Source organism: Phytophthora infestans, genomic scaffold (genome assembly GCF_000142945.1).
Source record: "Phytophthora infestans T30-4 supercont1.1 genomic scaffold, whole genome shotgun sequence".
NCBI lineage: Eukaryota > Oomycota > Peronosporomycetes > Peronosporales > Peronosporaceae > Phytophthora > Phytophthora infestans.
Genome location: NW_003303758.1, coordinates 564489 through 590542, shown reverse-complemented (window position 1 = coordinate 590542; position 26054 = coordinate 564489). Strand labels below are relative to the sequence as shown.

Genomic DNA, 26054 nt, shown 5'->3' with positions numbered 1-26054 from the left:
CCTCGATGCGTCGGTGCATTCCGGCCTTCCGGGGTAAGCTCAAAGACGGAGTCAACTTGCTTGATATCACCCCGGAAACGGACGTAGCGAGCCACCATCTCGAACGTGGAGCTCCACCCCGTGCCGTTCGGCCTCAGGGGTGACAGAGGCGTGTATTCGCGCATAGCGGCGCGGTTGTGGATCGTGCGCAGCACCGCCATCAGCGTGCTGACCGAGTCCACCTCAGCCTTGGTAGTTGCTCAAGTAGGTGTTTACAGCCAGATCAAAGCGATCGGACGCACAGCCAATAAGGGGCACGTTCAAGCGTGTCGCAGTTGTGGTGTTGGAATTCCCACGTTAACTCTAGCTACAAACGTAGTTAGGACGTTCCCACAACAATACGTCTACTAGGATAGAAAACGATCTTTCGGGCGGACCTGAAGACCCCAGTTCTGCCGTTGCACCGGGACAAACTGAACCTTGTAAACTACTTATATAGGCCAACCAGTAAAAAAAACACGCTACTAGCACGAGCAAAGCTAGTAGGTGTTATGAATCCTCGTGGTCCCAACAGCGGAAGGGTACCAGGCACGGGTAAGCCTTTTACGAGGGCACCGAGTGTTCAACACTCGGTTGGAAGAATAAAAGGGATGCAAAATAAGCAATCCCAGTCGTGCAAATAGGCAACAATAAGCCGTCACGTAAAAACCTCCCGATCGTAATCGGCCAAAATACACAGTCTCTAGACCTTGCCGGATGAACACTCGCCACAGAGCATCGAGATCACCGACAGGCATAACACACTCAAACAAGCATACCCGACGCTTACCTTGAAGCCGGACGTCGCTCTGTGTCGCTTGAGTGGAAATTCTGTTCTGTATTTATGCTTACCCTTTCGGGTCTATTCCTAATAAGAAGTCCTAATCAAGTAAGCAAATATCAAGTGAACAATGATCCGTTATGGATCTTCTTGCCCGCGAAGCGTCGTCTGCACCGTCGCATGAGTATCTTTAACGGCCCGCGCCCTGTCCCAGACGGTGGACGTGTCTTCCAAGGGTCGCTGAGTCTTCTGCGAACTCATCCCAACCGCCACCGAGGGTTCGTACCGTAGATGGTCAGTTCTTGGCCGCTGAATGCGAATCCGGCCAGTCCATTATTAATAATAGGGACAGCCTGGATTCAGTGACATATGGACCGTATCCAATAACCGTTGAGAGTTCGGTAGTGACGCCGTCGAGTCCCTTGCACCTTGGCGTCACCGTACATCACATGACCGAGAGTTTGTCGCTTGAACATCTTGTTCGGTGTCACGTCTTTGTCGACGGGCGATAATCCGCAACTACGGAGAAATCACTACACCACACAGTAGCTTGGTTGAAAGAACAGTTATCACCAATCAAAAATGTCAAGCCCCTCTCTGATAGGTCGAAAATCTCGCTGGTTTTCTGGATAAAATTGTAATGTGATTGGGCCGTCAGGTCACCTTCCTCCATCGGTGCAATGGCGAGCAGCTTTTGCTTGAGCTGACCCTTGTGAAAGTACACTCCGTAGATAGCCACGTAGCCATACAGGAAAAACGTAGATGCGTCAAACATAAAAACCATATTGGCCAGAAATTTCAGCGTTAATCTAGGCTTCTACTGCTGCCACTACCAGCGACATGTGGCGCTTGAGCGTCTTTGAGCAGACAGGCTTAATCTTGGACATGGTTCTCGTGAGTGGATCGTCGACCTCGCTTAAGGGCATGTTGCGGGTGACGACCCACTCAATCCACTGGTACCCGGTCTGTCTGCTTTAGTGGGACTCGTAGTCGTCGAGATAGCCGGGGTGCTTGTCCTTGAGATGGCTCACCAGATTGACATAGCCACTTGACGGGGGCTGCTTGCGCCTCGTCCCACAGTAGTTGCAGGCAAAGTGGTGGCTAGCGTCGGCGACGAAAAAGAAGCGGCAGATGTCGCGGTTGCGTGCAGAGCCCAATGTGAAGGTTGTGCAGTAGATAGAAGAATCAAAAGTGAGCTTACAAGTTGACTCTAAATGCCGGCGCCTAAGCGACTTTGAATTGCAGAGCTCTGGGCCATCCAACTACGGTCATGGGGCCGTCGGCAACAACCTGAACAGTCACCAAACTGTGTAGTAGTATATTGTGTTCGTGAGCAATAATACCCCGATATAGCAGTTTCCAATAGTTAATAATTTCATGAAAATACAAGAACTATTGATATTAAATAAAATATTCCGAGCACTGCCTGCAAGCTTGGCTGCCGTTCAAACGACGTGAAAAATGCAATATCCAATGTCAGGAACATTCGCAACAAAGACTTCTGCATTTACATTTTGGTACTCCAGTGCTGCACAGAACACCTCATATCGAAGCTCACTATTTTCCATCAATCGAGTAATATAAATACATCTCTTGATATCTTAACAAAACCTTTTACGAAAGGGAAACCCTCAGAGTTTAATAGAGCTCGGTTAGAAAATAAGACCAGCTCATTTGAAATTTGTATCGAATCGATTCCTACTATTGGTGTGCGCTACATACACCGAATTAATCCCTATACGTACTACTACTACGAGGAAAACTAGAAGCTAAGGATTTGTCCTATTTTACAACTGTTTTAGGGTGGACTACGAAATTATCCTGTGGCAGCAGCATCTCTTTATTTTTCTCAAAATCAAAGAAGGCGTACTTAATCGCGAGCAGCTAACACTTCTAAAGTTTTTTTTTAAATGTGATACAGGTATAGACGTCCATGATCATCTCTCTCTCTCTCACTATAGTTTGTACTGGCCCTCCACGAATGCGTGATTGTACTAGAATATAGAAAAGCAGGCTATTTTGCTCCGAAAATTGAAACACCTTTTACTTCAAAGTACTATAGGAAGGCCGAGCTTCGAATATGTGAAGGAAACATACTATTTTCGAGGCCAAGCTATAGCTGGTAATGCTTGACGCATCGTTATATTCCTTCCAACGCCCGAAAGAGGTTTGTGGGCTGAGAATAGCTCATTAATCGTATGCTGACATCACGTCACTTATCTAAGTACTCCTAAAAGTAGCTAAAACAACCACGGAGGAGGAGGAAACACTTTGAAGAACAAACGGGTTCATCTACTGCAAACTAATTGTCGAATCGAAGCCTACGAGTCGATTTTGCAGCTGAGCCTGTAAATAGTCGATTCCACCACCGCTGACATCGTTGCCAAAGGCCGTTGTTGTTGTAGATCGTCACAGTCACAGTTTCGCCCGATGGGACGTCGTTTGCCACTACTGTGGTTCCAGCTCCAACTCGTGGGCCCTGTCCAGATGTAATTACACCCACGCTAGCACGCTCATCGTTGCTCGCTGAAAGCGTCACCACTTTTAGGAACCCATTGCCGCTGTTCTGCTTAGCATCGTCGTTGAAAAATATCTGAAGGGCCTTGGCGGTCGCGGTAGAGTTCGTCGTTGCAATCGTGAGCTGTTTTTTTGCTGGAATGGCAGCCTCAGTGCAGCTTACAAGCAGGGTTGCCAGGAGTACGAGCAAGACTTGGAAAGGCATTCGCATCGTCCTTGAGATCGGAGTGCAAATGGGGTTTCCCGACTAGTGTAGTTGGGTGAACGCAAATTGTGAAATGAGCTTTCGAAGACAAGTCTCCACCGGATGAAGAGTGTCCTTAGGGGCACTCATTGCGACGAAAATGATGTGCTGGAATGCACCCGTCCATGATACTGTACTGTACTGGTACAGTACAGTATTGGGCAGATCCTACATCCAGAGCCTGGATTCCAGACAATAGACGCTCAGTATGAAACTCTGAATAACATAACATTCGTTTTAGCGAGCTTTAGCATTTTCTTACGTTCTAAGTCGTTTGAAGTGGGCGTGCGCTGGTACTTCGCACTGTGAAGTACTAGCGCACGCCGAAGTTCGCAATGGAAGCCAGCATCATATACCCGCACTGTCAGTTTTTTTAAGAACCGACAGTGTTTAAGAACCGACAGTGTGGTTCCCTCTCAACGCAGAAGAACGCCGTTGAGAGGGAATCACGCTTCACACGCGTACGAGCGTTTTTTTCTGTTTGTCTTTTTGTGGCATTTGTGGCTGATTCACAATCTTTGCGGATACGAGGGAAACTATGGGCTAAAGAAATCAAAGGAATTGGTTCTAAGTTAGAACTTCTAGCTCGGTGTCACACTGTGAAAGCTTTTCAATGACGCGCCCTCGAGGCACTTGCCGTCCATAGCACTAACGTTGTCAGCCATGGTAACCTGCAGGCTGCAAGTCATCAGTGCAAGACAAGTTGACTTAGACAACATTGTGGAGGGAGTCGAGTAATCGCAGCATGGTTACCAAGCATGAACACTCATCAGTACTTACCGGTAAAGGATAGTCTGCTGAAATATCGCATTTTTCCACCTAAAAATTTGCTCGAACAGAAACACACAGGGTTGGGCGTTTTACTGTACCGGTTTCCCCCTGTCCTAAGCGAACGGCCGTGTGCGCAGCTTGTTGTAGGTTTTGGGTTGCTACACAAAATTAGTAGCTAAAACTTAAGATTTAGGTAAATTCACTGAGAAAACCCGCTTTACTGCCAGTAAAAGAACACTGAGTCCCGTGCATGTATCTTGCACTGCAAAGACTTGCTGGTTGCAATGCAGCCGCCTTGACGCTAAACAAGAGATTGGCGTCGCGTGCACGCGCTTTTGATCCGTTGGTGTCCAGTTCCGGACCGCGAGCAATTCCGGACCACTTGCTCATCACAAAGTCCTTTATAAAGCCAATTTTAGACAAGTCGCATCCACCTAGAGCCGTGAGCTGCGAGCTTGTAGTGGTGGCTTAAAATATTTCAGCAGACGTAACGCAGCAACGCAAGCAAACGACGGACAGCAGTTGCAGCCTGATAGCAACCGATGAGCGGTGCAACGACCGGAGGGCAAGTCGACAACATTCGGGCAATGTATGATGCATATTAGGAGGAAGACAACAATTAGGAAACGAACAGAAACTACTACAGAGTAGTGAGAGCTGAGAGATCAATAACAGAATTCATTTAGCCTCCGAATTCTCAAGCAAGCAAAAAGCACAAGGGTCGAAAGACACTACAGAGCTTGAACACTAATGCACCACAAAGTGAAAAGATAGACGCTTGTTTCGCCAGGTTTTACTAAGCGTACGGTGAACTTCTGGAAAAGAGGCTGTGTGTGGCTCAGTAATGACATCGCCTAAGAAACTTCCATATAAGAACCGCTTCTGAAAAACGGCAAGGCGCAAGCTCGCTCAGGGCTACTTGATGCGCAATGTCACCACTCGACTGACATTTTATTCTTGCAAATAGACGCCACCGAGCTATGAAATACGGCAGATATGCTCTTTGTTAAAGCAAAGATGATTGGGGCATTTTGTAAGTGAGTACCTTTGGGAACGAAGTTGGGGTTATGGAAGCGTGTTTACATTAGTAGCGGGTGAATACGCTTGCGAATTAGTACTGTAGTACGAGGCTAAGGCTTCTGTAGAGATCATGAGCTTATGTATGTGGCTAATGCAATGTGTGTCCCTTTTAGCTATTAAACCCGCAACTTGGAGGTGGTCTGGAATTGTTCGTCGACGAGAGGTAGAATGTTAATGGCCATCCGTTCTCGAGTTCCCACCCGATAACAATGATCCAAAATGCATCAGTGCACTAAGCTAGCGCTTCTGCACCGTATGATGTGCCATCAAATAGGTCTTCTTCATCGTGACTTTGACGTCTGAAAAGTGGTCCTGAACTGGTCGCGTTCGGATTACTGCATCGGCAGCATAACTTCTGACACTACTCCAGGTGGATGTCAGAGCTTGGTACAGTCGACGGGAGCCAAGGAGTAAACATCGGCACCCGACGCTGGTACTGCTTGTACAGCGGATATTTTGACGCCGTGATGTACTCCGTAAATGGTGCGGATCCCTGAAACAGCAACGCCAGCAAGATCGTGCCCAAGCTTGCCGGATTGAACGCCTGCTTTGATGCTGCAACGCTAAAGAGGTAGAATGCCCACCACAGCGACATCTCGCCGAAGAAATTCGGGTGACGACTGTAGCGGAAGAGACCACTGCGGTTGAAGCCGGCCTTATAGTCTCCAGTAAGCTGCTTCTTCTGTGCGATCAGCTCGTATTTAATGCTGTAAAAGGTCCACTGCTGTTGGTCAGCCACGGTCTCAAGCACGAGTAACAAGAGGAATGCCACAGTCGCGACAGCATCCATCTCGTTCAACTCCTCGTGGCGGTGGAAATACACGACATACGAAGGCACAGCCAGCAGCAACAGCAGCAGGTGCTGATATCCGGCGATGAACGTAAGATTCAGTACTTCGAACAGAGTCCAGTGCATGTACTGCCGCACCACAGCCCAACGATAGTCCTCCTCGCTAAGTTTGTAACCCCCTTTGCGCCAGAAATTAAACGTGAGTCTGCAGCCCCTCGACGTCGTCAAACCCGCCATCAGCAGCAGTCGCTGATCCCAAACGCCACCGTCTTTTAGGTACGCGTGAAAGGCAAAGTGCCAGGCGAACATCGGTGGAGTGATAGACCAAAGACGGTCAGTGAACGAGTAGTTGCGTGTCAAGACACTCGCCAGCCACGTGAGTGCGATGAGGACGAGCAGGATCTGCAGAGCCACAGTCAGCGCGTTCGACTTCGCGTATGGGAGGAGCTTCGGTTGCAATGCTGTCCAAGCTTCTTGCGTATGAAGTAACGCGCTTTGCCATGAAGTGAACGGAGACAAAGACGCCATTGTCCTGGAGGAGAATGAGAAATGGCAACGGCCAGCAGTTCATGGTAGGCAATTCATAAACGGTACGCAGTGAATTCTCGCATTCGCGAACGCATTGAGGGTGGAGGTTTGACACTCAATGGCGGCAGGGAGGGGGCATCTGCTTGTAATTGGGAGCAGATTCTACATGCATCTGGAAGGTCGTCGTGTGGGTGCTAAGAAAGAGGTCTTGGTGTATCGAATCGATACTATCGATGCAGTTTCCGGAATTATGGCTGCTCAACTGCCGCTGACTTCAACAAAGTAAGGCAAGAATAGGTCAAAATGGCAACAGCAAATCCGTTATGTCCGCTTCCCCATAATTAATTAATTCGCTTTTGCAATTATACCCATTCCTGTCGAAAACGTGTCAGCCGCCATCTCCATGCTGCACACTCGAAGTGGCGTCACGTTATCTCTGCTCCTGCTTGCGTTCACGCTCTCTCCTTACCAGTATGCTGTAGCTCAAATCAACGTGCTATCATATCCTGAACATGCCGCCTCCCCAGCATCTCCAGCGCCCACAGTGGCGCAGGACGCGACGAGGGCCTCATCATCTGGCAACACTGACCAGAAACCTGCGCCTCGTATGGCCCCCCTTTCATTTTCGAGCCTGGATTCCAGCACACATGGATCCCTAGATACTATAGACGCCGTGGTGACGGCTACCGACGTTTCTATCGACCAGGTCGAGGAGCATATCCACATTGTGCAGCAACTAGAGCTTTCGGTAGTGAAAAGTCTGCAGGAAATGGACACAGGCGACCAGTTTGCCAAGTACACGCAGGCCCAGCTTCGCGAGAGACAGCACTTGAGAGAAGAGCTACAGTTAGTGCAGAGAAACCTCAAGAGACTCGCTTTAGGTCTCAACGGAACGTTGTTGGAGCTCGAACACGTCGAGCAGGAGGAGGTGCTGCAGTCCAAGAAGCTGAAAGAGGTGTTGGCTCATCAGGAAGAAGAGGAGAGAGAACAGAAACTGGAGAAGAATGGCATCAAAGAAGTAGACTACGAGACAGGACACTTGAAGAACACGACGGGGCTGAATGCTGAGCAGTTGAAGAAGCTGGAAGAGGTGGAGAAGAAGGCGGATCCAGCTGTGTTACACTACGATATGGAGCTGCTGGCGCAAGTGGCTGTGCTGCTAGGAGTCTCGGCGATTGGAGGGATTATTGCTACGTACTTTAATATCCCTCCTCATGCAGGGTATGTTCTGGGTGGGGCGCTCGTGGGACCGTCGTGTCTGGGTGTTGTGAGACTGTACAAGGAGGTGGAGACGATCTCACTCTTCGGCTCTATATTCCTGCTATTTGGACATGGAGCAGCGTACTCACCGCAGCAGCCGGAGGATATCTTCAGGAAGTATTTTGTCGGTGGCGTGGCGTATATCTTGTCTACTGTGCTGCTGGTTGCTGGTGTGGCGGTCTACATCGGATGGACGCATTCGTTTATTGAGGGGTTGAGTATTGGCTTGGGTGTGTGCTTTTCGACGACTGCGCCACTTTACGAACACATTCGGGAGAATCGGATCCAGGACTCTTCCTTCGGGCGGGTAAGCGTTTTACAGTACTCGCGTCTTAGTTCGCTACTTTGCTGTGGTACTAACGCAAGGTGTTTGCTCGTTTATTGTAGACGGTCACGTCGATTATCGCGATCCAAGATTTGTTAATGAGCTTTGCTCTAGGCACGCCCGAGTGGTTTTCCGTACGCTCAGTCGGATGGATTGGTGTCGCCATGGTACGAACTATTGTGGCCTACGCTGTGGTAGTCAGCATGACCGTATGTCTGCACCAATACGTAGTGCCGAAGCTGCTGCGCTTTTTGACTGCCATGGAGGAAGTACACAACGCTCCTTTGGTTCTGTTAGGAGTGGTGTCTGTGTGTCTGTTCATGGCACTTTTCTCTGAGATGATTGGTCTTTCACTCGAGTGTGGGGCTTTTCTAGCTGGTCTTGCTTTCGTGCACGTGTCTGGGAATGCCAAGGCTGCGTTCATGTCGATCCGGGTGATGGAAAACTTGTTCGGCAGCATGTTTTTCGCCTGTGTGGGTATGATTCTGCACCCAATGTTCCTGATCCGGAACGCTGGCGAGATCTTGTCCATGGTGTTGCTGATCGTGGGGATTAAGACAGTGTCCATGACTGGAGTCATGACCTTCTTTCGTATCAGTCCTCGCAAGGCTCTCATGGCTGCTGTTGGTCTCTGTCAGATTGGAGAACTTGCGCTCATTTTCATGATTAAGGCTCACGCATCGAAGCTTGTATCGCGTCGGACGTACCTGCTCTTTGTGGCTGCCATCTCCGTCTTCCTCGCTTGCTCGTCCGTCTTCAATCGCAGAATCGTACTCGCACGTCGAAAATCGATTTACCGGTTACCGTCAACACGAGGCAAGCCAATGGAACGACATCGAAACTCAAGTGACGTTCTAGATCTTCACGTCGACTCAAGACAACGCGCAGGCTCCAGTGGCGTCTGCATGGATTCAGGTGGAGAAGAGGACGCATTCTCTCCAACCTCAAGAGTGCGGCGTCAAGCTTCAAAATCTTTCGGGGATTAGAGATCGTAACAAAACACAATTCTATGTATCAGGACTTCATCAATAAGGATTTCTACTACGTAGTAATCGATAACTTTGCTATCAAGAATCACAGTAATGAGGATCTTTTTTCCCATTATTGGATTATCGAAATTACTCCGCGAATAATAATTAAAGGAGAAAGTCACTCGTCCTGGTTGGAGTTCACTGCCCTCGCTGTCTTCGCAACGGCCTCCACATCCTCTTCGTCGACTTCTGGTTCACTGCTATGTTCACGATCATCAGGTTGGATCTTAGCCTCTTCATCGGGTGGCGTCGTGACCACAAAAGTATCTTGTTTTCTGTCGGACACGTTGGTTGGTGCGGGTGGTGGCATTGACGACGCCTTCACCACTCGTGTAGACTGAACTGGGCCACGCTGCTGCAATGGCAACGTGGCTTGCTGGAGTAAATAGATGAATCCATCACGTATACCTTCGTTCGGGAATTCGAGATGAAGTTCGCGGAATCGAGTGCATACGGACAGCACACAAGCAGGATCCACCGCGCGTTTGGAGGAATTAGGCAAGTTCATAGCGTGGCCAGCGAAGAACGGCGCGTCATCACCGGCAAGCAGTTGGCGGATGTCGTGTAGTTTGATTGAGTCGTCCAGACGCTCCGGAGACAGCGCGGAAGGGGTCTCAGGCTGCTCCGAGATGGAGCTAGGTGTTCGCATCCGAAGCACCTTTGCTGCTGGGGGCGTTATTGGCGATGTCGGGGTGCTGCCGGTCTGTCGAGCGGAAAGGTTGAGTGTGAATCCACCACTGGCCGTGCGTTCAGTCTTCGCACCACGCTCCCGACGTAGCGAACGCCACCACAGACGCTTCTCGTTAATAGCGTCGGAAGTGCTGCTGGTCGAGCTGTCAGTGGGATGAGGGGACGACACGCAAGCAGCGTTAGCAGTGTGCTCAGACTCATCGTGCGCGTTGTTAGGCGTACCGCCAGTCGGGATTCGCTTCGGCTCTGACTGTGGAGCATGCAGGTCTGGCTGACTGTTTTCCTTGCCGCCAATACCGAAGATACTTGTAAAGCTGCGTGCATTCTGATACCGCAGCAGGCTTCGCTTCAGTAGCTTTGGTTGCCAGCTCATGACTTTACCGTCAGTTGACAGACGTAGCTTAGTGCGATGTGGCAGACCATTGCGACCGTATTTAACAGCCTCGAAGCCGCCCATGACGAGCTTCTTTCGGATCGCTGAAGCTGCGTGTTGACGTCGCGTTAGATCAGCAAGACGTCGACGTTCCTCGTTTTCCTTACGCAGACGCTCCAGCGTGACTCTACCCAACTGGATCCACGGGTGCGTTCGAAGAACTGCCATCGACGGTCTCTCCTTCGGGTTGACATGTAACATTTTAGAAATTAAGGTCTTGACATCAGGATGAATAGCAGCCCAGTCCTTGGATGGAAACCGCACATTGAAGCGATGTGTACGCAGCTGGGCAAGTTTCATTGGGAAGGGAGGGTATCCGCACAGCATAATGTACGTCACGACACCCAGCGAGAACACGTCGACTTCCAGACCATACGAACGTCCGTCTAGGATCTCGGGAGCGGCGTAACCAGGTGTTCCACATGAGTCTGAGGCCTGGTCTTCTTGATGATCGAGTTGCCGAGCAAAGCCGAAGTCGCACAGCTTGACATCGTCTCCAGATAGCAGCACGTTCTCCGGTTTGACATCGCGATGGATGATGCTGTGTTTGTGGCAGTAGTGGAGCGCTTCCACTAACGCTGCTGCTACCTTCTGTGCCTCTCGCTCTGGGAATTTACCTTGCTTAACGATACGGTCGAAGAGATCGCCTCCTTCAGCCAGCTCCGTGACTAAATAGCACTTGGCGTCGTCTTCAATAACTTCATACAGACGCATGATGTTCACGTGGCTGACACTCGACAGCACTCGTACTTCATGCGAAAGAGCTGCACGATCCACATCCGAGAGACTCAACTTGTCCACGATCTTGCAGGCATAAAAGCCTCCTTTCTTGCGGTGCGTCACCTGCTTCACCGTCGAGTACGAGCCTTCTCCCAAGTGTCTCGTGATGGCGTAGTGCTGGTGGAAGTCGAGAAAACTCTTCTCGCCCTTACGGAATGTCACTTTCGGAGGTGGTGGAGCCGTCGGTGAAGAGGTAGCTGCTGCTGTGTTTGTCGTTAAAGCACCCAATGAAGATGACGCTATGCTGCTGTTACTGTTGTCTACGTTGCTGCATGGAACAGCGCGAGATTTCTCCTTTCCTGTGTGACCGTGACTACTTTGCGGTGAGATCGTTTTTGTAACAGATACTTTGTCCTCAGGCTCCTCTGGGCTCTCTGGGCTGCTCTTAATCTAAAGATCACAAGAAACATTAGTGTCCTAGCTATCAAAGTGATGACAACAGACAACTTTGCTTACGTTTTCAGTACGGGAAGTCTCAACATCCTTCGAATTGTTGTTTCTAACCCGAGACGCACCAGATTTAGGTGCATGTAGCTTGTTGGTCGACAAATTGTTCATAGCTTCGTAAGAGACGTCATGTTCGTGTTCCCGGTTGTTACTGGAGCTGCTGGATATTCCGGGTCTCTTACTGTGGTAGCTGCTCATAGCCATGTCTGTGGGGCGTGTCCAGCCTAGAATTTGACGCACTTTCATCCGTCCAAGGGGAATCTCACGGGGCACAGCTGCACAACACAAAGGGTCAGGCTCGCCTCCAATGCACCTGGCAAATGCCATCAGAAGAGATGAAAAGTGCCAGTCCGTACCACAGAAGGAGAAACGTGTGCGCTGACGGAAACGGACGACGGCAATGCAGAGCTTGGACTTGTATTTTTGGGATCTGGAGCTCCGTTCGCCGACGCGTTGGATGTGCGATGCTGCAGACGTTGGAGAAGTTATCGGAGGGGCCTATCCGACTCGACTGAAGGGGTCTCCAGTTTCTTGTCAGCGAGCAGCCACAGGCAAATCCGTTGCGCCGTATGATTTCTTCTACGGTTATCGGGGTTTCATACGTCACTGCATGTACCTAGTGACGGGTCTCGACCTAGAATTTGCTCGAATAAGAGACTCACAGGCTTTATGGTACTCTCAGATTCAAACTTGGTTTTCATTTGGAACTAGGGCCACGCTTCCCTGTCTCAGTCATAGCTACGGTGGCCATCTTCTCGTTGAGGAGTTGGTCGTCTCGTAGCGCACGGTCCAGTACCGTGGGCTGGAATCTGAGTATACTTAGATCGTTGAACGCCGCCTCATAGCGCGAGAAGTCATCGTGACGTTTGGCGACACCGCAAGGCAAAGGCACTTCGTCCAGATATGGCAATACACTGACAAGGAGCACCTCTCCGCGCTCTTTAGCTCCAATCAAGCGGTCTCCGTATGCTGAGAAACTATTGCCGATGATTACAAGCTTCTTGATGGCAGGACCCCAGTTGCAAGCCAGCACGTTCTGGTACAGAGCTATGCCACAATGCGGCATGAAGAACACAGTGTTGGAAGCTACGCGCCGTCGCCCATGCTCGTTCTCTTGGATTACCTTCAACTGAAAATGCTCCGCGATCGCACCGTCACTCTAATTTGTCGATCATCATGGAAAGCGTTAGTTTGCTGGATTGGATAAATATGAGGGTGCTGCAGTTTGACCTGGTTCATGGCGGGGTCGAAAATCTCGGCGCAGTGCAGATTTGCTTCGGATTGTCTTCCACCCAGAGCTTCCGTCAACGCTACCAGGAATCCCAATTGATGCACAGCATTGGAAGACGCGCAGAAGCTCCCGAGTCCGTAGCCTACGAGCGTTGGGCTGTAGTCGGTTGCTTCTTCTGTGTCAACTCCTTCAACGTCTCTATCAACTGATTTCTTGACTGCATTCAGCGCAAAATGGTCCGTAATAACGCGCAGCGCATCTTGTAGCAGCAATGAATCTCGCAGAACGTCGGCAATGCTGCGCACTCGTCCAATGATCTGCATTTGCTTGTTCGTGGACACCTCGGGCACAGGTTCCACTTCCTCTTCTCCAGCTGCAAATTGATCAACCGAAAACGCGCACAAGTTGTCTGATTTTAAATCTCATAGGACGTTAGCAGCGCAAGGTTTGGAATCAATGCACCAGAGACTGGGAAACAGCGAACCCGTCGCTGATACAATACAGCGACACGAAGCCATTTCCGGAGGTAATGTTACGGTTGATTAAGAACCTCTTACCGTTAGTATCAGCTCTCGAGGTCTTCGATCGGGCGATTCGGGGACAAGAAGCCTCATTACGAGGCCTACCACGCCGACGGCGCGATACTTGCTGCCATTCCTGCTCCATAAACACTCGCGGACTTTTTTAGCCTATCAAATACCGGTAGAACCTAAAGTTTCTGTTCTCTCAGTACCGGTTCGGTAATTTTAAAATACATGAGACGAGACAAGTGTATCAAACTCGACGGGGTCTTGCAATTGAATGGCGAGCGCCAGTGTCAATTTCGACTTGAGAATGCTTGCTATCCACGTTCTATGTCTCGAGCGGTCTCGACTGCACCGTAAGAAATGGTTCTGTCTTCGTCGACGTCGTACGGAATCACGCCTGCGTCGTTATTCTCTTCTTCCTGTCGTGCTCGACTAAAACACAAGCATCCGTTGCAGTTGCAGTAGCCAAAGCTTGCAGTGGGGCAAAACATGGCAGCTACAAACATGATGCCGGCGAGGAAGAAGGCGGCACACGTGAGCACTATAAGGTCCACGTAGAAGTACACGACTCCGCTCATGTACTCGTCCGGCGTCATAATGCTGTACATGCTACTGGCGTCATAGGAGAACCACACGATAAGTACCAACTCCAATGCCAATGAATATCCCAATGCTCGGAGCGATACAAAATCGTCGCTGTCACCTAGAATACCATAAAGAATGCCCGAAATGATTGCGGAAATCGCGAAGGCTATACAGCCTGAAACTAACGACGAGCGAAGCACCACTTCACCGTCCGTATCGGGCTGTAAGCCAGCACTTGGACCTGAAGGAATTGCATCCCCATGGTATCGATATGAAAGACTTGAAAGCACGATCATGACGCACACAGTCACAAACGTGAAGCCGCAGCAAAATAACCCGGCGGGTGTATCCAGCCAAGTCTGAACACCTGCCACCAAAAGACTCAGCACGACGCTGAAAGCTGCGACCATGACCCAATTCAATGGGAAGCGAGTGCGCACGAAATATACGCCACCAAGAGCAGCAATTGAACCGATCAGAGGTCCCACAAGGTCAGTAGTTCTCTTGAACGTGCTGCGTGTCCACTCGCTCAAGGTGGAATTGTACGTTAGCGAAGCCACAAGAGCTGTAAGTAGCATTAGCTGGAGCGCAAAGATTGACAGCATCTTGCGCCGAAATGCAATCTGCATGGACATCGGGAGCGTCGCAATTGTACCGGGGGCATAAGCTTTTCTAGTTCTGGTTTCGTCGTCGTCGCGGGCCCACTGGTCGTATCGCCGACGCCAATATGATCGCACCCTTGGAGCATTCATAGGTTGTGGACGCCCAGGTGGAGGCAATTGGTTTGGCTCGTTTGTAGGCCAGCCATCGTCAATAGTTCCGTCCGTCTGTCCGAGGTCGACTGCCACTCTAGACGAAGGCCCACGAGTACCAGGGTACATCATCGTGATGTTATCCACTCGCTGACCTTGATATTTATGCCTACGAAAGGCGTTAAGCCACGCTTTGTGAAGTTTTGCTCGCCAGGGCGGACAAATCCAGTCTTTTACGAGGACGAGACGAGAATGACAGGCCCTCTGAGTGGTGTTGAAATGATGCTTAGAATAGGACAGCTAATAAAGATAATCATCTCGCACATGACGGCTAATATGCAAAGCTATATCTGACCTGGAAAGCAATGAACCGCAAGTGTGCGTCAAAGAAAGCGTAGCCGTGATTCACGAAAAAAACGCACAATTGTAGCCCTATGTCACGAGATTCATTCTGGAAATTAAGTAGATAAACCTTGTTCCACTTCACACACTTCACGCCTAAACTCTAAGATCTAGCACCCACTTCAACCTGTGTCTCTTCGCCAGAAGGAATATTGGCAAGGATTGTAGCCATGTCACATCTCGGCAGCTGTACAACTTGCTTCTGAATCTAGTGCCACCATCTCATCAAGCCGGATGAACTAATTCGTACGTAACCTTCCACAAATTAGTGTACAAATCCGGTTCTCTCTCGTCATTTTCAATTCGGCCACCAGAGTGTGTGCGCCGAACTTCCTGCGCCGCCTCCTCGAGGAAGAAGCCAGGTCGCGTTAGCCATTCCCACGGCTTAGCAAGGCTTAGCACGAGGGCAGGGCTCTTCTCTCTTTTTTTCTCTTCAGTTACGACTCCTTGGCAGAAAACAGGCGCGTCTGGCCACCTCCACATTGACAGAGAGAAGCCCCAGGCGCTGAAAAAATGCCGATCCCGTCGTCACGGTGCGTAGCTTCTCTCGAAACTCCACGACGTCCTTCTAATGCCCTCTTTGAACTGCAGAATTCCAGGCCTGGGTGGGCGCAAGAAGTCGTTCCTGACTCCTCCCAGCGCGGGTTTAGCCAAAGCCCAAGAACCCGTAGCTAGACCAGCGAGAACGCCGTCCCCAGGGCTCCAACGTTCCACCAAGAGACTCCAGTTCCCTGCCAGTCACATAAACAATCAGGTGCAGGAACCCGAGCCTCCGATTCAAGCTAAAACTCCTCCAAAAGTGCCACGACCACAGAGTAGTCCAGTGCCTTCCATTTCGAGCTTCGTGGCCTCCAGCGAGTCCGATACACCGTCAGATAATATCCGCGTGCTGCTTCGTATCCGCCCGTCGCCTGGTAAAGTCAGCAAGAGAGTTCTGGAGGTAGCACCGGACCAACGCGGCGTGACGTTGGCGCCGTCATCCCAACAGGAGAAGAGGTTCGGCTTCGACCGCGTCTTCACGGAGAGCTGTCAACAGGACGATATTTTCCAGGATGCCGGCCGAGCGGCAGTAGAGAACACTATTCAGGGATACAATGGCAGCATTTTCGCCTACGGCCAGACAGGTTCGGGGAAAACCTTTACGATGCTTGGAGCATCCACAGCAGACGCGCATGAACTGAGACTCTCGCCATTGCGCGGCCTGACGCCTCGTATCTTAGACTTTTTGTTCCGGAGACTCGCAGCACTGGCACGAGAGCGCAACGCTGCGTTCTACTGTGGAGAAGGAGAGGATCGCGCTCTGCAGTACACACTGGCATGTTCGTACTTGGAGATTTACAACGAGAAGGTCTTTGACTTGCTGGAACCTACAGGCTCCGTTGCCGCTCAACAGCCGAAAAGTCTTCGAGAAGATCGCAATAAAGAGGTTTATGTGGACCAACTACGTGAGATCGACGTGGGAAGTGAGGAAGAAGCGCTGACGTTGCTGCAGCTGGGCTCCCAGAACCGTCACATCTCGTCAACAGATATGAATCGCGAGAGCTCACGCTCACACGCGGTTTTCTCGGTGAAATTGGTGTTGGAGGAGCGCACGTCGGCTGGTGTGAAGCGTACACGTCGCTCTTGCTTGCATTTGGTGGATCTGGCAGGTAGCGAGAAGCAGCGACAGACGCGAGTGCATGGCAAACGACTGAAGGAGGCAGCACAGATCAACAAGTCCCTATCAGCGCTGGGTAACGTGATCATGGCGCTGGTTGACGTCAGTAACGGCCAAAAGAGACACGTGCACTACCGCGACTCGAAGCTTACGTTCCTTCTGCGTGACGCTCTGGGTGGCAACGCTATCACGAGCATTGTGGCTACCATTTCGCCCGAAGAAAAGTACTTCACGGAGACGCTGAGCACGCTGAAATTCGCCCAACGCGCCAAGTTTATCAAGAACAATGCCGTACAGAACGAGGATGCCGACTCGCTGGTCCCTGTGCTGAAAGAGCAGATCGAGAAGTTGATGCAAGAGATCGCCACCTTACGTAGCAGCGTCGGCACCATCAGCTCCGTCCCTCAAGGCGATTCGTCTGATCATTCGCTGCGACTGAAGGCGCTTGCCGACGCGGAAGATGAGGCTGAAGCTCAAGCTCAAGCTCAGGAGAAGAAGCAGAATCGATGGGAACCAGCGTTAGATATGATGCAGAAGCTACTACGTTCAAGTGGCGCGATGGCTCCTGTGGATATTGCAGAGAACGAAGAGGAACCTCAGCAACAAGAGCGTGACGTCGTGGAAGTTCGTTGTGATCGACTTGAAATGCTGCTGTACCGCATGATTTGTCGCTTTGAGGAGTACAAGGAGGTGACGTTTGACCCGGATCGCTACAAGCTCAGTCGACGGCCACACCAACTGAAGCCGAGTAAGCTTCAAGCTCCACGGATGTCGATGCTGCCCACACCCAAGCGGTACGGTGCTGCTGCGCGTTACCATCATGTAGACAACCAGGAGCACTCTGCTGACGACGACGAGAATGCCGCTGCTCTGGCTGCAGCTGAGAAACGAGAACGTGAGCTGCACAAGAAGGTCCAGGAACAGCAGAATCGAGTCGACGAACTTCTGCAACGGTCACAAGAAGCTGAGGCGGAGAATGATCTGATCCGTCACGAGCTTTGTGAGCTGCTAGAGTGGAAGGCCTTTGTGGAGGAAGAGCGACGTCGGGTTAGTGATGCTGTGCCTATGGCTGTGGCTCCGCAGCAAGACAGCGAAGAGGACGAACAGGAGACACCCATTCTGGAAGCGTCCACTGTACCCAGCGAGGAGATGCAGGAGATGCAGGAAATGCTCAACGTGTACCGCTCGCTGTTTGATGAAGTCACGGAGTTGATGTACACGAAGAGGCCAATACTGTGCAGTCCACCGAGTCCGAAGTCCGGCTCTTCGGTGGTCACGGACTCGAACTCGACTAGTTACGCTTCTGGGGATGAGGATGAAGCCGGTGACGACTGCATGTCGATGGATGGCTTCGATGCCAGTGAAGATGGCGAAGGAGGCGTCAGCGATACGTACCGAGAGATCCGTCGTGTGAACGCGCTGAGTTCACGTCTTGGACGGAAGCTTGACTTGTATCAGGACACGATCCAGCGTCTAGAGAAAGAGCTGCAGACCACGCAAGACGAGCTGGAGACGTCCAGTGCCGCTACGAAATTCGCAGAGTTCCAGCTCCAACAGCTGCGAACTTTGGCAGCTGATGAGGAAGCCAAGCAGACGCAGGCTGAGAATGAACTGCGGGAAAAGCTGGAGCAATTGGAACAAACTGTGCGCTCTCAACGCGACGAAATGGCGCAGGTGCTCGATGAGAAGGCTGCAGAGGATGCTCGTGCGTTGGAACATGAGCAGCAGGCAGCTCGACGTGAAGTTGAGCGTCTGGAACACAGTCTACGCAACAGCAGCGAGTCAGGAGAGGACGAAAACGACAAGCAGCAGCTTGCGAACGCTCTCCAGGCAGCTCAAAAACGCATTGAAGATCTGGAGCGAGAGATAAAGGCTTCACAATCCACTATATCAGTTTCGGAGATGAAGGCACCCAGTGACGAGACTCCAGTACAACTCCAGACGTTGCTGGATCGTGCGCTGGAGGACAACGCGAAGCTCTTAGAAACGGTGCGTGACCTGCAAGGTAAGCGGCAACGTAGTGGCGCCAATCTTCAGTTGCTTTCTTCTTTGCTGGCGGCGGCTGCGGGGGACGAGAAGAAAGCTGAGAATGCGAGCGAGGATAGCAAAGCCGACGAGTTGACTCATTTACGGCGTGAAATTGCCACGTTGCGACTTCAACGATCTGGATCCGACATCACCGACTTGAACGCCCATGGAGTGGACACGGAGGCTCTCGCAAAAGTAAGTAAGTGGTTGTAGAGCAGGCTCTGCATGGGCTCGATGCGGTAGCATTCAGTCACTGGGGTCTAATGCTGGCGTGTTGGGCCTGTGTCGGGTCTGTGCTGTGTATGGTTTCCGCTTTTTGTAGTAGTGCGCAGTTGGTCTTGGAGTGCTGACGACTCCTCTGGTACCTCCTCTGCTTCTGCCTCTGGACGACGACGTTCTCTTGCCGTTCCATTCGCGTTCTGCCCCTCGATATTCATAGCCCACCGAGACGATCCAGCGACTGGCACTGGAACGGGCGACACTGCGATCGAGATTGCACCAAGCTCAAGAGACGACAGCACGCCTTGAGAAGGAGCTGCGAAGAGCTCAGCGGAATGCCGCTGTCGACAATAGCAACGGTGCGCTCTCAACGGAGTTTCTGTGCGGCATTTAGAAGACGCAAGCGAATGTTATGGACAGCCAAGGATGCGTCAAAGGGTAGAGTTTCTGATAAGTTGTGTGTGAAGCAGTGGTATTAGAGGTGTTCAAGCGGGTCGGCGGGTAAATCGAAGGAAGACGAACCGAGGCTTGCACCTCCGAAATCATCGTTGTAAGTACTTTTTTCTCGTCTATCTCATAGTTCGCTAGAGTGCATATCGAAGTACATTGTGGGGTGACAAGGTGCGGCGCTTATAAAACAACACGTAGGCGGCATCCGTGACCACGTCGCCCGCTGCAATTTCAGACACTTTTTCGTCATCAAAGCGGAACCAGAGCTCGGGACACTGGACATCGCCGCTCTCTTCGTTTGTTCGGAAGAGTGCTAAGCTCTCTGGGAAATCGGCGTCGTAGCGGCAATAGGCCGTGTAGTGACCCCGAGTGAGTCCACCGACGTGGTTAGCCACAGCATAGAGATCATACACTGACGAACCCTCATCTTGATGCCCCATCCACTTCGAGAAGTCCAGACCTTTGAGCGGAAAATCGACAAGTGATCGAACTTTCTGCTTGTGTTGGTTCTCGAGATACTGGAAGCGTTTGAGCTGCACCATGACCAGATCTGGTAGTCTCCAAATGGCAGACAACCGCCTACCTTCACGTGGGACACCACAGTGCTCGCAGACCCAGTGATCTTCCAGGGAAATGGCTTCTTCGCGCATTAACGCGTCCATACACTTGGTCAAAGGCACAGCATACATGGGTGGGCTGTCGTCGTCGACTACTGGCGCTTTCTCTTCGGGCTCTGTTTTCTTTTTAGAAGACGCTGCAGCATCAAGATCAGCACGTAAATCCGGATCCGCTTTCGCAGCTTCAACAACTTCATCTGGCACGTCTTCAGGTGCTCGTTCCTCACAACTCGAATAGTCATGAACATCAAACCAATCCAAAGCTAGCACACTTCGCGTAGAGAAGTGTTGCAGCAACGCGCTTGACTCTGTGGGCAGAGACTCACCACGTTCGCTTGTTAGGTCCTCCAGGTTTACGACGCGAACTTCATACGGTAGCTTCATTTGCTTCAAATCTTTGTGACTGGTGTCGGTAGTAGACTCGGGATCACCATTGAACTTTGTCCAGAATCGAGCAATCTGTAGGAAAAGTGCCTGGTGCATGTCTCGGGCAGTCTTGTCGGATGCGATCGTGACAAAGAGTGGCGTGCCAAATACATTCAACGACGGACTGCTATGTGAACTCGCAATGCTCAGCTTTTGCGAGCTCGGGAGGTTGCCAGTAAACGAATGATCGCCACCACTAGTCTGACCAGACTCCGACGCCGCAGTTGTCGAGGCTTGGGAGGTGAAGCGATGCACAACTTGCACCTCAAATACCTCAGTCGACTTGGACGTGCGAGTTGCAAGCGGCTGTAGTCGTTTCGCCTTCCAGTCACGAGCTGTAAACCACTTGTTCCACTTACTGCTAAACGCATCAAAATGGACGCTGACGCGCGGAACTTGTTCGGATTCACCGCCTCCAGCTACTTCAATTACCGTTCCTGAGTGCCAATCATTGTGGTTGTCCCTTGCATCGACACGTGATCCCACTCGAAGATCGGAAAAGCTTCTGACCTTCTCAGCAGCGATCGTCTTTGCCTCATCCGCTACGTTCAAGTCGTTAAAATACTCGCGAATTATCGCAGGAACGACAGGGATCTCCGCTAGCGTCCATGCGCGCTCATACGCAGAAAGCGAGCCAGGTGCAGCTGTGGCCAGCCTGTCCACAACTTCATCTCCCTCGACAATCCGCTTGATCCGATTCCGACGCACTTCCACAAGCAGAAACCGGTTTCCAGCTGCCCGACCGTGTACCTCTGCAATGCGATCGCACAGTTCTCCCACATTACTTCCTCGACGAAGCCAGAACCCTTGCTGCACGGCTTGAAGGGCCGTTTCTGGGTCATTTTCATCGTCGTCGCCACCTGGAAGCTTCCGTGCCTGTAACAACACACTCACCTCAACACGAACAAAACTCGATTCGGGGATGGGTAAGCTGAAGAACAGATTCGGGTCGAAGGTGCACTTGCGCTCCCCACAAGTAGCACAAACAGTCTCACTGCGCATCTGTCCGTGAAACAGATCCACCACCACCGACGAGTTTACATTCGTGTAGTCGCGCCACGCTGCATTACCGCGCACTTCGTCAGAAGATGAATCAGTCGCATTATGGTCAGCTTGTTCGTCTCCGTCCACACTTTCCAGTTCGCTGCCACCGTTAAAACTACCAAAGGTTAGACATCTCGAGCTTCGATCTTGAATCTCATCGTCGGCTGATGCTGCAATCATTCGACAGCCTTGGTTCAGGTCTTCATGCAGACAGTCCAGAAGAGCTACCATGAACTCATGCGCGTCATATTGGCGCGTTTCTTCAAAGTGGCGACGGACACGCGTAAACTCGTCTCGAAAACGACCGGGGAGCAAATATCCTTGGTCACGTTCACGCCAGAGAGAGCTTTGAAGCTGTGCGTACGCTGCCGCCATTGCACCACGACTTCCGAGATGGTTCTTCTTGTTGACTTCTGCTTCGTATCTGTTCGACAAAAAGTACTCGCGGAACACTGGCGAGTGGACAAAGCACTGTAGAGCACTGTTCATGAAGCATGTGTTGCCCATATTGATCAGCCCTGTGGCTCGCAAACCGTCGTGCTGAATCAATCTTCCACGCGACGCTTTCGTTGCTGTTTCCATGTGCTTGGCAAGCCCCACAAGGACTCCTGCGGGTCCGACATGCGCAGAGACCGCAGAAGCATTCGCAGCTGCTTCCTGTTCGGCAGCCATACTCTCACGCAGAATCTTCCAGTCTCCTGTCTTGGCAAACTTGGCAAGACTGGTACGCGGGCAGCAGACAAAGTCATTGCCCACAGGTTGTAGCATGGGTACAGTAAACGGTGTTCGAGGCAGAATACTGCCAATACTGGTCCGTCGACGTTGCTGAGCGACGCTTTGTGGGTCCTCGTCAATGTCCAGAGCACGGAAGTCTACCAGTAACTCGTGGGCGCTTGTAATCTGCAATCCCTCAAGCGTAGCGTGCGGGGCTTCAAGACTGCATTCCAAGCGCGCCCACGACTGGAGACGACGACGACGTAACCAAACTGTAACCTCTCTCGCATTTACATCGGGAATGATGCCCATTCGATGCACAATTTCCTTGATAGACGAAGTGCGATGCATCAAGAACCGTCGTGAGTACACAAGATACACGTGTCGAGAGTCATGTCGTGCCAGTCGAACTTGTAACACCACAGGATACAAGTCCACTTGCACATGTTGATCGAGTTGACCTCGAGATTTCAAGACCAACGTGACATTTGTGCATTCGATCGGCTTTCCATCCTCCTCTCTTGATGGCATTTCCAGTTGTTCGTCGGATAAAGAAACTGCGGTGATCTGTCGCGGGAATTCGGGTCCACCTCCATAAACTTGAACAAGCCGTTTCCACACAGTGGAGGAAACGAGAACGAAGTCTTCATCTTCAATAAGACCAGGTCGTAGCGTTCCTAGCTGCTCGTTCGCACATATATCGCTGTTAGCGATAGGTCCAGGACGAAGATGACACACCGCAACTTGCGGCTGAGCGTGTCTCTCTTGCTGCTGCTCCTGTTGCTCTCCTGCTTCCTGCTCATGCTGGTTATTGCTGATCCTTGTCTGATTGTGTTGAGAATGATGACTACAGTGATCAGGCTGCACGTATCTCCGCCATTGCGTCCACCAGCTATTAGACACGACGTACGCCGTATCTCCTGCCCTCCACCGTGTCGTGTCCACTTCCTGCAGTATCGTCTCCTCATCCAGAAGTGCTTTTACTACCCCAAAAGGAGCGAACAATACGTGCAGCACGTGAGTACCCAGTTCACAATCCATTCGCTGGCAGAAAACTTGTTTTGTCACTTGGTGCTGCTCACGTTCCAGCAGTAACTTCATCAGAGACGCTACTAAGTCGTATCCATGCTCCGTCTGTACTTTGCTGTCACCTTCAAGCTCCATAGCTGTCATTGCGAGCAGCTTGACGTCCGTATGGGTCAATACAGCCTCGCTTTTGTCTCCTTGGAACCAGGCGAAGACCAGCTCCGCCATTTCACCCACTGACGAGCCTCTAGCTTGCTTCACTCGGGCCAGCATCTCACACAGCTCGTCAAACTCGATTTTCCCCGTATCATTGGCGTCAAAGGCCCGGAACAGTGTGCGCTGCGATGTTCTGGATGCGCGTCCCAAAAGCGGGAAGAGCCGCACGAACTGTCTCCTCGTACTGAGTCGCAGTCTCGTGTCGGCGCGTCGACTGAAGTAGAAGCGCTTACTGCGCACCAGTGCTGAGTCCACGTGGGTCTGCAGCTGCTGCTGACGCTTAAGATCCTCGATACTGGACGTTGCGGTTGTGCTGGAGCTGGCGGAGCTGCTGGCGCCTGTGCGCATCAGATCGTCGCCGCGAACAGCGCGTTGAAGTGCTGGAGGGTCGAGCTGCACCTCAGGCGCGATAAAGGTCTTGTTCACGGCGACGTGTACAAGTTCTCGTAGCGCAAAGAGCTCCGGTAAACTCCATGTGTCCAGCAGTCGCGTCCGCGCCGCTAGTGATCGCTGAGCCGCAGCTCCGGACGCCGGAGTTGCGCGGGCCGAAGCGCCGCGAGGCACACGATGACGTCGATGCGAGAAGAAGCGACGCAGCGAGCCGCGTGAAGAGGACGAGGAGCGCATCAAACGGCTGTCTCTAATCTGCTGTGGGGGTTTTCAGGTTTTGACAGCGATTCGAAGTTCGCTGTGGCGTATACACAGCCACTGTATGGCAATTTATTTCTTCTTTTTTCGGTCAATCTCGTTTTGTACGGTTCTGGAGAGACAGCTTTGTGTGTTCTGAGTATGTTTGCGACTACGCTCTGACTTGCGGGGATATTCCTGGCAGGAATGTCCTGCTCAGACACCCCACTCCAGTTCAAGACAGATGGATGGGCGATTCCCTGTCTTCATTCCGCTCTGCCATTACACTCGTGCCGGGAGTAACGGACAAGTACACAATGCATCATCAATGCTGTAGACAAGAAGACATGCAGCCATTGCCCGCGTCGAACACGAGTAGGAATCTCGAGTCTTCATTGCATCTACTGTAGGACCGTCTGCAAACCACGAGAAAACTGCGCCATGCATAAACGCTGAGCGTAATACAGGAGGTTCAGTGCAGTAATCACCATCACCTCAAGCGACGCTTCAACTGAAGCTTCAAGCATCTTGACCATCACTCTTGGATTCCGCACTTGGCGCCAAATGGCAGCGCTGGACCATGCCCGCGCTCTGAACGGTCTACTGGCGCTACCGCGGCTGGAGCGCATGCTGCGCGTGTACCGCACGTGGGTGAATGTGGAGGGAGTGGAGGGCGGCATGGCGCTCACACGGCGTGAGCTACAGTGCGTGCTCGAGTTCCCGGAATTGGATCACCACGTAAATTTCCTCTTTGACACGTTCCGCTGCGTCTCGTCCAATCGGAAGCAGGCTGTCACACCTCACGTGGACCTGGTGACGCTGCTGACGACGGCAGCGATGCTGGCGCAGGGGGCGATGGCGGACAAGGCTCGCTTCGTGTTTCAACTGGTGGATCTGGACATTGAGGACGACATCGTGGAGGCGGAGCTGGCACTCGTGATCAGCACGTGCTGTGATGGACTCTATAGACTCGAAATCATAGAAGAGGAGGACAATTTGCCTGAAATGGATGCACTGACGGTCGCGTATGAGGCGTTCGACTTTGTGGAGCTCGAGGGCGGCGACAAAATGACTTTTACCATGTTCTTGAAGTGGTGTGTATTTCACCCGAGACCGAAGGCGTTGCTGAGCAGGATCAGCTGTTTGTTTTCGCTATGTGATGCAGTGAGAAGCATGGCAGACGCGTTGAAAGAACGCACGGAAAGACTTAAGAACAGCCATACGGTGCTGTATTATAACGACATGCACTTTGGATCACTGGACGAATATGCGGAGAGAGTTCAAGTCGTGGTGGGGCCAATTGTGGGGAAGGTATCGTATTTGTGTGGTGTTGCATGTCGTGGTGACCTTCTGAATATTTATCTCTTTTCTTTTATGGAATTTTTTTTGCTGCAGGTTGAAGCGACGAGAGTTAGTCTGCTTCTTGAAGTGGACACTCCTACCACGGTCAAGTGCTTCGCGTTTGCGTTACCACAAGAAGGTGCAGAGACGGAGGTGAATTGTTTCGTGCCAACACGAGAGTGTAAGATTCCGGCTTTTCAACCAGCTTTAATTACAGTTTCTGGGCTCTCACCTGGTAAAGCGTACGTACTCCGGTTTCTGGGTATCCGTGAGACCGATCGTGATCAGTGCGTTGCGATGATTACGACAAAATGTCTTACAAATGAAGAAGAGTCTCTACCTGCTCCTTCTCGTTGGCGCATCCGATTATTAAATCATCATAGCATCGGTGATAAACTTCGGAGACCTCGACGATCACCTGAAAAACAAGTTTACCAGAAGATCTCAAGAGATAGTTACGAGTCGCAAATTCCGATTCTTACGATTCATTATGGTAT

General features: G+C 51.4%; 8 protein-coding genes across 8 annotated transcripts; 2 read left to right on the top strand and 6 right to left on the bottom strand.

Moving 5' to 3' along the window:
- Nucleotides 1–3115: 3115 nt before the first annotated feature.
- Nucleotides 3116–4721, bottom strand: PITG_00084 (uncharacterized protein; the record flags this gene model as incomplete). Its single annotated transcript, XM_002908672.1, has 3 exons — nt 3116–3563; nt 3963–4103; nt 4553–4721. The coding sequence occupies 3 exons, from the start codon at nt 4719–4721 to the stop codon at nt 3466–3468; spliced, it is 408 nt and encodes a 135-aa protein (XP_002908718.1).
- A 1051-nt stretch (nt 4722–5772) lies between these two features.
- On the bottom strand, nt 5773–6729 carry PITG_00083 (uncharacterized protein; the record flags this gene model as incomplete). The annotated part of the gene is made up of 1 exon (XM_002908671.1): nt 5773–6729. One exon carries the CDS (start codon nt 6727–6729, stop codon nt 5773–5775), a length of 957 nt encoding a protein of 318 aa, XP_002908717.1.
- Nucleotides 6730–7132: 403 nt separating this feature from the next.
- Nucleotides 7133–9300, top strand: PITG_00082 (monovalent Cation:Proton Antiporter-2 (CPA2) family; the record flags this gene model as incomplete). Its single annotated transcript, XM_002908670.1, has 2 exons — nt 7133–8296; nt 8377–9300. The coding sequence occupies 2 exons, from the start codon at nt 7133–7135 to the stop codon at nt 9298–9300; spliced, it is 2088 nt and encodes a 695-aa protein (XP_002908716.1).
- A 163-nt stretch (nt 9301–9463) lies between these two features.
- Nucleotides 9464–11970, bottom strand: PITG_00081 (protein kinase, putative; the record flags this gene model as incomplete). Its single annotated transcript, XM_002908669.1, has 2 exons — nt 9464–11638; nt 11753–11970. 2 exons carry the CDS (start codon nt 11939–11941, stop codon nt 9464–9466), a joined length of 2364 nt encoding a protein of 787 aa, XP_002908715.1.
- A 422-nt stretch (nt 11971–12392) lies between these two features.
- PITG_00080 (protein kinase) lies at nt 12393–13677 on the bottom strand (the record flags this gene model as incomplete). Its single annotated transcript, XM_002908668.1, has 3 exons — nt 12393–12854; nt 12926–13335; nt 13484–13677. 3 exons carry the CDS (start codon nt 13590–13592, stop codon nt 12393–12395), a joined length of 981 nt encoding a protein of 326 aa, XP_002908714.1.
- A 90-nt stretch (nt 13678–13767) lies between these two features.
- PITG_00079 (protein kinase) lies at nt 13768–14922 on the bottom strand (the record flags this gene model as incomplete). Its single annotated transcript, XM_002908667.1, has 1 exon — nt 13768–14922. The coding sequence occupies one exon, from the start codon at nt 14920–14922 to the stop codon at nt 13768–13770; it is 1155 nt and encodes a 384-aa protein (XP_002908713.1).
- Nucleotides 14923–16336: 1414 nt separating this feature from the next.
- Nucleotides 16337–19090, top strand: PITG_00078 (kinesin-like protein; the record flags this gene model as incomplete). The annotated part of the gene is made up of 3 exons (XM_002908666.1): nt 16337–17230; nt 17315–17908; nt 17957–19090. 3 exons carry the CDS (start codon nt 16337–16339, stop codon nt 19088–19090), a joined length of 2622 nt encoding a protein of 873 aa, XP_002908712.1.
- Nucleotides 19091–19680: 590 nt separating this feature from the next.
- On the bottom strand, nt 19681–24216 carry PITG_00077 (ubiquitin-specific protease, putative; the record flags this gene model as incomplete). Its single annotated transcript, XM_002908665.1, has 1 exon — nt 19681–24216. One exon carries the CDS (start codon nt 24214–24216, stop codon nt 19681–19683), a length of 4536 nt encoding a protein of 1511 aa, XP_002908711.1.
- Nucleotides 24217–26054: the final 1838 nt, after the last annotated feature.